Source organism: Monopterus albus, unplaced genomic scaffold (genome assembly GCF_001952655.1).
Source record: "Monopterus albus unplaced genomic scaffold, M_albus_1.0 scaffold555.1, whole genome shotgun sequence".
NCBI lineage: Eukaryota > Metazoa > Chordata > Actinopteri > Synbranchiformes > Synbranchidae > Monopterus > Monopterus albus.
In genome coordinates this window covers 27272-36837 of record NW_018128435.1, presented here as the reverse complement: position 1 = coordinate 36837, position 9566 = coordinate 27272, and the positions used below count along the sequence as shown (strand labels likewise).

Here is a 9566-nt window from a genome sequence, read left to right as displayed (position 1 = left end):
TAAGCATTACAAATTAGGAGACCTCTTATAAAGTATATACTGTAAACATTTGGATTAAATAATGCTTAAAGTGAATGAGTTAGTGTCAGGACAATGATGTGGGGAATCTTGTAGAGAAGCTTGTATTTTGGATGTACAAGCCCCCATCAGTATTGATCATATTGGTTCCAGATGGTTTGAAACTGGACCTCAGTACCAAAACCTAGTGTTGTCACTTCCCAGGGTCTTCATTTAAGCCGATATGTGTCTACCATAGAACATCAGCCAGCTCTTTGGCACATTCCGTGAGAGCCCTCCCAGGGATGTTGTCCGGTCCTGCCGCTTTGGGGGGTTGATCTTCCTCAGGACTGTGCGTACCTGGCCTGGTGAGACAGTTAGTGGAGGGGAGTTGGGGGGCTGGGTGGTCTCTCAGTGTGTGTGTGCCTCCTCTCTGTGCTGTGGCTGGAGGTCTCAAAGCGGGTGTAGAAGGTGTTGAGGTCATCCAGCAGGTTGTCTGTGGAGCTGATGATGCTGGTGGTGGTCCTGTACTCTGTGATGTGCTGCAGGCCTTGCCACATCTGTCCAGAGTCAGCAGTAGAATAGAAGCCATTCAGCTTCTCTCTGTACTGCCTCGTGGCCACTGTGATGGCTTTCCTCAGTCTGTACTTCGTAGCTTTGTACTCCGTCTCATCGCCTGATCTGAATGCATGAAAGCGAGCATGCAGCATGTGGCGTACCTGACTGTTTATCCAGGGCTTCTGGTTGGGGAACCTCCTGACTTGCTGTCAATACAGGTACTAATGTACCCGGTCACATACTCAGCATAGTCCTGTACGCTGACAGGAGGACAAGGACAAGCTTGTAACCATTTTGAAAAATATGACATTGGAGCCCCTGAACTGTTGAGCAGTGAAAATCGAATATCAAGCAGGAATAGAAAAACATTTTGCTTTCAGAACTAACTTGTTCGAGCTCTGTTGTCAGACCTTGAGTTCAGCACATAAATGCACCACTAGGAAGGAGTTGCTGATCACTCCATGCATTTTAACACAAAATTTCAAATTGTGACTTTAGTAAAAGCTTGTGCTGATGTGTGTGGCATGACCTACACTGAGTGAACTTACTTCTGGCAGTAATAGTTAAATGGCTGTTTGTAATGTAAGCTGTAAGAATACAGGGTTTAGTAGGCTGATTGTGCAAAGCCACTAGAATGGTCCTTTAATGCCAGATAATTTAAAACAGTGACAGGGCTTTCTCTGCTGTTGTCTTCCTGTCCAGGAGCACAAGGGCATTGTGGTGGAGCAGCCATCCATACTGAGCTCATTGCGAACTCCGATAGCCACAACCACTATAGAGCCTTCCCCATCAGAGAGACTGGGAGGACAGGGAGCCTTCAGTCCTGTCAGCCCCATTGATGAGAGGTCTCCTGATGCTGTGTCCAGTGCCTCAGAAGCTACAGAGGCTGGTCAGTCAACACACTTCACAGAACAGTAGATGAAATATAAAAACAAAAATATAAAAACTACTCTGCAGTGATGGTATGTTTGTTTCAGTACACACTGGCAGCAGTCAGTGTACATACAGTTTAATTTGGTTTTTGCCATGATGCATTTAAAGACACCCTGCCCAACTCACAATATCAGCTAAGTTTTTATCTCCATTTTTTTTCCATTGGTTTTGTTACTGCATGAAAATGTTTTAGATGTACACATTCACAGCACACATTATTAAATGAAATGATGTGGGGTACTCTATAAGGTTAGATGGGAGAAATTTGAAAGCCCATGGCATGTTCTTTTCCAACCAATTAATTTTTAATCTTGGATACTACATTAGCTTTGCACCCATCATAACTCCAAATAGTCTAATTATTTCAGAATGATAAAACTTATTATCACAAGGAGAGCCTCCTCCTGAAAATGAGAGGACAGTTCATGAATGTGCACAACTCTTGTTGCTGGTCAGGGTGCTACGACAATGCATAAACAAAAAACTCTGACAAATAAGCTACGTTTTTGATAGTGATGTGTATGAACTGAGTTGTTTCTGCATAGAAGTACAACATACATACATACACCTTGTTTTGTGCTTGCAGTCACTTTTAAGATAATGATTCATTGTTGTAACATTGTAGATAAGTCAAAACAGAAAAGCATGCCATGGACTCTTGAAATACTGTAAATTCATATTCGTACTCATTCATACTCACCAGTCAGCTGCTCCAGGGTTCTTGTTTTAAGAGAAACACTGGTTTCACTCACAATTTCATTTGTTTTGCAGTGTTAAGCCACTGTCAGCATCACCAGCACTTGTGTATTCTTGGCCAGGTTGTGGAAGTGGTGTAGCAGCAGTATTTGGGAACAATAATTTATGACACAGTTACATTTGACATCATTGTATGTGCAAAGGCCCACCAGCATGCATATATTTTTATTGTAAGCTCAGAAGTTTTACTATTGTTACTTCCTTTATGGAAATGTTTTATTCTTGTTTCATTGACTCAGTTTTAACTGTTCTTTTATTTGCTGGTTTGAGTCACTTACGCTGAAAAAGAGGAAGTGGCTGGACTGTGTTGTGAGCTTGTGCAGTAAATTGGCATAAATTTTGCTGAACTTGTCTCTATATAGGCTCAGAGGTTCAAAAAAGCACAGGCTGTCATTGCCGATTGCAAGCATCCCCTCTTTGAGTGTAAACTGCTGCCTTCTGGTCAAAGATATGCTCTACCCAAATGCAGGATAAATAGATTTAAGAATTTTGTTCCTGCCACTATTGACCTTTTAAATAGTATTGTGTGACTGGCTTATATGTATAAATCATATATATTTATGCCAGCCACTGTTATTTGTGACTCACCCATTAGCTGAATATCAGCTTTTAGTTTAGAATTTATGGTAATAATGTGTCAGATTTTTTCTATTCAAAGAAATAATAGGCTTGTTTTCTGATAACTGAAATCCAGTATTTGGGTTATTTTCTGGCATTTTACTCTATCTCTACTATGTCAAAACAGCAATTTGGCAAACACTAACTGAACAAAGCACCCTATCCGGAAAATTGTGTCTCTCATTACTCTTTCCTTGTATCCCAGTAGTCCTGAGCCCCCAGGTAGCTCCATCTGCTACAGAGAGCTGTTTTGCCCGTCAGCACAATGTATCAGACAACAACCATCAATGTTTTTCTGGAGCCAACGGCCACCTCTCCTCACAGCTGGCAACACAAAGACCTGGAGCCATTGACAACCAGCCTCTGGTCAACACCGACCCCATGAAGGCAAGGGCAATGCTGTGTGTGTGTGTGTGTGTGTGTGTGTGTGTGTGTGTGTGTGTGTGTGTGTGTGTGTGTGAGAGAGAGACAGAGAGAGATTCTTGCCCAGTTTATTCTGTTAATGAGTAGGACAAAGTCACTTGAATTAAATGTGTAGTTTGTGTGAAAGTACACTAGGAAGCCTATTGTCACTCACCCACACACACTGTCCAGCTTATTTACAGTGTATACAGTAGGTGTTGGGGTTTTCAATCAAGTCATGATTACATCTGTCTTTCTGATGCAGCCACATTGTATTTAGAGTTTGAGTTTACATTACAATGTGTTCTGAATATCAAAGTTGGTACCATTGTGCCTTTACAGGGATGAAAACCTAAACCTGCGCTCACTCAGTGTATCCGGCAGCCCATGCTATCTGCTTGTTAAGTGTGATGTAACATTCCAGTTCCAGGTCCAACCTCCCCCAGACCCAAATGGCAGAACCTGTCACCCTCTACACAATAATGATGGAAAAATACTGGACACAGCTTTTCTTATGTGTGACTAATGTTTACAATGAACAAATGTTGTGCAGTCATTGTAAAAGGATGCTCTTTAGCTTAAAGAAGTCAGGAAACTGCTTGTTGTAAAAGTCTATTGCTCTTTAGGTCAGGAAGTCAGGACAGGCAGCCTCCTGATAAGAAGGCACACATGATGACCTGACCCCCATGCCTGGAAGAGACAAATGCTTGGCTGGCAGAGCTAAGGAAAACAAGTAATAAACTTTGCAACAGGCTGTATAAGTATGACTCAAGGGGTTCACTCCTTTGAGCATTCACAGTTTAGGTGTGCAGAGACACTCTCAGTGGCTGTTGTATGCTCCTTCTTGCAAGAATGTTAAAAGATGCTTTGATTATTTTCAAAAGTCTCAACATTCTTTTGTCTCACCTTGTTAAATTGTTCTAACAAATATACTTTTTTTTTTAAGTGAGCCATTATAGTTACAGTTAAAAAAGACTACATTCTTAAAATTCAAATAGAGCAGTCAGTGTTGCTCTTCCGCCTGGTGTGTCTAATTCATTTTTAATACTCCCCAGCTTTTACTGTTATCTTCATTAGTGTAAACTGTGTCAATGTATAGTGTTTACATTAACTTTGTGCTAAAGTTATGCTACTACTACATTACTGACTTATCTATTCAACTGTAGGCATTTCCTTTTCTCCTTCTCCTTCCCGGTAAAATGACAGCTGACCCATGATTTTTGATTTAGATCTACTGAAGCCATGGGGATCACAACACGGGGGCATATGGCAAGGAGGAGAACGAATCATAATTTGGACCTGGAAACAGAATGTTATGTCACCACTTAGCAAGCAGCTAGCTGGAGACTCTGTACAGTAGTAGTTGTATCAGAAAAACCACATTCTACTGTACAGAGGTGATTGTGTAGCATGGATCATACATCATGTATACAGCTTAGCTTAGCATTAGCATATGTTTGACATAAGTGAAGAGAGAAGCTTCCCATTCCTTGAGAAAACCACTGTGGTAGTGCTGTACGTTCCTACCCGATTTTCTTTCTGAGCCAGACTTGTCAGTTCACAACCAGCTATTATAGAAAACAACAACAGACAGATGTAATTCAGACCTTTCACAGTAAGTACATATTTCACAGCTTGTTTATCATTCCAGCATTTGTCATCTTCAGCACATATAAAACAATGCAACCGTTTTTTAGAAGAATATTATTAGCCGCTTCTTTGGTTTGAATAAGAAATTATCTGAGATTCCTAATTAGGAGGCACTCCTCCTCTGCTTCCAAAGGCTCTCATGGACCAGATGGTGCTCCCTTCTCTCTACAGTTTTCTGTAAAGGCAGCAGGCAGCAAGCCTGTGCATAGCATTAGGATACTGTCTTTGTCTATTATCTGTAATTCAGGTAGACAGAATAGTGTCTTTTGTGCACTTATTTAAATGCTGATGTCTGTGCTGTGCCCTGACAGGCCCCTACGTTAACCATGGAGGGTGGCAGACTGAAGCGCTCCTTGCAGCTGGTGCCTGGTAGAGACTTTGAGACAGTGCCAGAGCCAGTGTGGCGGGCGCTCTACCACTGGTACGGTGCCAACCTCAGCCTGCCCCGACCGGTGAGTTGAAGCAGCACACCCACTCAAAAGTTAGTGAACCCCACAGATGCTGTCATACACTACTGGGCTGTATTCAATAAAGAAGTACACTTTGAAGGGCAAAGCTTTAGGCTTGAGATTTGAACAAATTAAACTCAAAGGACAATTAAAATTTATTGCCATGGTACACAAAAATGTTCACTCTTAAATAAATAGAAAAAAGACATTATGAAATCAATAATCACATGAACACTATTTGTAATATATAAAAATGAACCAGCAATTTATGAAATAATTGGAGATTATTAAAACCCATTTATTATCGAATGTTGAATTAATCATTTTCATTACAGTAGATTTTTTTATGTATTTATTTCTTGTTATAACCAATTTCTGTCAGAATACTCTTTTTTTTTCAAAAGTCTATATTTATGTCCATGCACCACAGTGCCTGTATAGAGGAGATTAGGTGATTATATTTGGAGGACCTTTCTGCATAAGGTTACATGTGAATAAGGGAACTGATTTTTAGAGTTGACTAACTCCTTAACAATTTACACTAGCAAGTTCAAATTAATAGCAGATATGTAGCATGAAAAGTCTGACATGTTGGTATGAAAACTGCTAATTAATCAGCTGTTTCAGGGGCCATATTACCATCTCCGTAACTGTCTGACTAAATACCAGATTACTGTCAAAGCTGATAGAATAAAATACTTCTCTGTGATCATCACAAAAAATGCACACAGGCTAATTTAATACAATGAGCACTGTACTACGTAAATCCTATTTCCCTAACAGGCCCCGAGGTAGCATCTGAAATCTGTGAAAACATTTTAACCCCCCACCCTCAAACCAATTTACCTTTTTTTTTTGACAACATTTAACAGAAACCGACTATTTGCTTGCTGGATATTATTCCCCTATTCTTTCATGAGCAAAAATTCAATACAGTGGTGTTTCATCCTCCTCCAAACAAACTGAAATTTAACATTGACACCCCACTGAGGCCCAGCTGTTCTCAGTAACCGCTGGCCCATCTCAAAGTTATCATGCCTAACTAAGGTCCTGGATAAAGTTGTTCTTTTAAAACTTATCCCTTTCTTAAGCAATCACAGCATTTTGGACAAATACCGGTTAGGATGCACCACAATGCAGAGTCTGTACTGCAAAAAAGTAACAAATGATCTGCTGTTGTCATTACACTATGGAATCTATGCAATTTTAATAATAAAGTGGTAGGGCCACAGATGGCGGGTTTTTCAGAGGCAGACTCAAAATTGGGTGGTATGAGGCTGACTACAACAAAAGTTACCTGCAGTTGATGCTGCCCCCCCTCAAACATATCCACCAACATTCTCTGGTGTCATAAACATAACCCTGTCCTTCCATTTTGCTTAAAGACCGCGCAAGTGAAATCAACACAGATGAAGATGGCATTGTGTGATTAAAAATTTCGGACAACTCGTCACATCTGTTTATTTAACCGTTGTCACTGACTAATGATGATGGAGAGAGGTTGTGAAGGGTTGTCCCAGTTCATAGTTCAACCGCTACCCCTTGTAACTCCATTTTGAGGGTTAACTTAACAATGAGGGAACACTCAAAAATCAGGGGTAGGGGTAAAAGATAGAAAATGGAATTGGAAGACTAACCTCTTCACAGTTGCTTTTGAGTCTTCACAATAATTAACTAAACCTTTTATTTTATTAACATAATTCAATAATGAACAGTATTAGATGGTGTGATTGGATTTTTGTGTGCCTATTTGCATGGATGTGCATATTAATGAGGTAAAACCTTTTTTATTACAAACTACTAGAACTGTGAGCGTATATACCGATCAGGCATAACATTATGATCACTGGCAGGTGAAGTGAATAACACTGACTATCTGTTACAGTGGCACCTGTCAGCGTGTGGGGTATATTAGGCAGCAAGTGAATATTCAGTCCTCAAAGTGTAAGGATGTGCTTTTACTCTGTGTGTGTGCAGTTTAAATATACTTCAGGTTTTTGAAGAGAAAACATAAATCTCTTCTTGAAAAGTCTGACATTTGTTTTGCAGGTAAGCATATATACTTGTATATTACATACATAATGCCTCAGGGTCTGTAAAGGCATTTGTTTATGAACCTCACACAAAGGGAAAAGGTCGCAGTGATGAATATGCAAAGCTGAGGTTGATCTACTGTAGATGAAACTTTTAACTTCCATTTGTACTTTTCAGAAGATTAAAATTTATTTGAATCTTTGTTAAAATGAGAAATACTGTACACTGGTCTCTATGAAGCGAAAGAGTCAGAGGCTGTATTGGTGATATCACACCTAGAGTGGTGAGGCTGTTGAATCTGTCTAACTCTTTAACTTGTCCTCACAACCAGTTTTCACTCCTTTGACACAAGTTTTTCACTGAATTGTAGACACATCTGTACTCTTCCTGACAGTCGAACTGTGGAAGCAAATTGATTCACAGAAGATGCACAGTGATCTGCAGAGTGACATGAGTGCCGACCAACTGCCACATTGAATCCTATGTAAACGGTATCAGGCAGGTGGTCATAATGTAATGCCTGATTGGTGTATGCTCTTTTCTCGTGGAGATTATTGTGGGAAATAAGACAATTTCAAGTGCTTCTTATTTCATTATGGCATTTTTCCTGATAAAACACTTCAAGTTGTCAGAGTTGTTATTAGTAATTACCTTTGTAATTTGAATGTTGTTATTACCAAAAAGAATTCTGGCTAAAACTGCTAAATTATGACTCCAGCTGTCCAAGTTTTGATACTCAGAACATGAAAATAGACATGACTGTGACAGGCATATCATGCAATGCCACATACCTTGAATATTTAAACAAAATACTTTTTCTATGTATGTAAAAACTCTAATATTACACTATTGGAAAAAAGTTCTAGTTTTGTGTCATTTCAATGGCCATGGTTTTGGGGTGTGAAAGACTTTGCTTGGATTAGGCTCTCTTTATTTTCAAATGGACTTGGACTTCTCCCAAAAGACGCAATTCCTAGGAGTGATTCTGAGACGCTTGATGCTGTAATTACGGGCCCTGGTTTTGGGTTGTTGAGCCTGATGAATTCAGGTGCAGACTAAAAAACTTCACGCAGGCGGCTTGAAAAGGTGGGTCTCAGTCTGGCTCTAACTAAATTCTGCTGCAATCAACATTTTGAGCAGTTCTTATAATTATGATGTATTGGTGTGCGAGTGTAGGTAATTTCCCTGATAGAAAATGAAAAGTAGTACAAGAAAGATGTGGTGTGATTGTATCTTACATGGTTTTTGGCAGATCCTCATGTAGTGACCACACAGCTACTGATGATGCAGGATAACAGTTACCAAAAGTGTGCAATGGCATACGTTATCAGTCAGTCTATATGATGACGAGCTTTCAGTTCTTGGTTAATTTTAATAAAGTCTATTGTACAACCCCAAATCATAAAAACTTGGGATGCTATGTTAATTCAAAATTAAAGCTGAAAACAGTGATGTGTAAATCATCTGTATCCTGTATTACATTGAAAACAATACAGCAGCACATTATTTGCTATGATTTCTCATCAACTTTATTCTTTGTTCAAAATAAACAATTTCTTAAATTCGGATACCTGCAACACATTACAAAAAACGTTGGGCCAGTAATGAGGTAAAACTATGAAATTAAGATTCTATTTGAACCAGGTGATGTCAACAGGCGACTGCAATCATGACTTTGTACAAAAGTGGCATCCAGAAAAGGCTGAGCTCTTTAGGAGCAAAGATTGGCAGAGAACTGCCAGGTTGCCAACATATGCATGAGAAAATTATTAAAATGTTTAAAAACAATGTTCCTCAAAGAAAGATGGGAAGGGATTTAGATATGTCACCCTCTACAGTGCAGAACATCATTAAAAGATTACATTTTTCTTTTACATACCATCCCAGCCTTTTCTGATTTGGGATTGTATGTGAAAACATAACAGAACTTAACTAAAAGTCAATATTGTATCACTTTTGTTTGTTTAGACCAGGTAAACTAAATAATAGATGTGAAAGTGAACTCACAGACAAACCCTGGTTGTAGATTTCCTGACTGATCAAAGCACTCAGTGGTTTCCCTTCATGAAAACTATCAATTTCAGCTTGCAGAGAATTGAAACCTTCGTGTTCTCCCCTGCAGGTTATCCTGGAGAGCAAGACGGGACAAGCAGAGCTGGAGCTCTTTCC

The 9566-nt window shown here is 39.5% G+C and overlaps 1 protein-coding gene across 1 annotated transcript in view; it reads left to right on the top strand.

The window, feature by feature from the left end:
- The window catches only part of LOC109953151 (ubiquitin carboxyl-terminal hydrolase 32-like), an 85008-nt gene that overhangs the window by 51286 nt on the left and 24156 nt on the right, over positions 1 to 9566 (top strand). Inside the window, 4 exon segments of the mRNA XM_020588564.1 lie at positions 1258 to 1444; positions 3068 to 3249; positions 5226 to 5366; positions 9520 to 9565. Coding sequence (XP_020444220.1) covers positions 1258 to 1444; positions 3068 to 3249; positions 5226 to 5366; positions 9520 to 9565 — 556 coding nt within the window.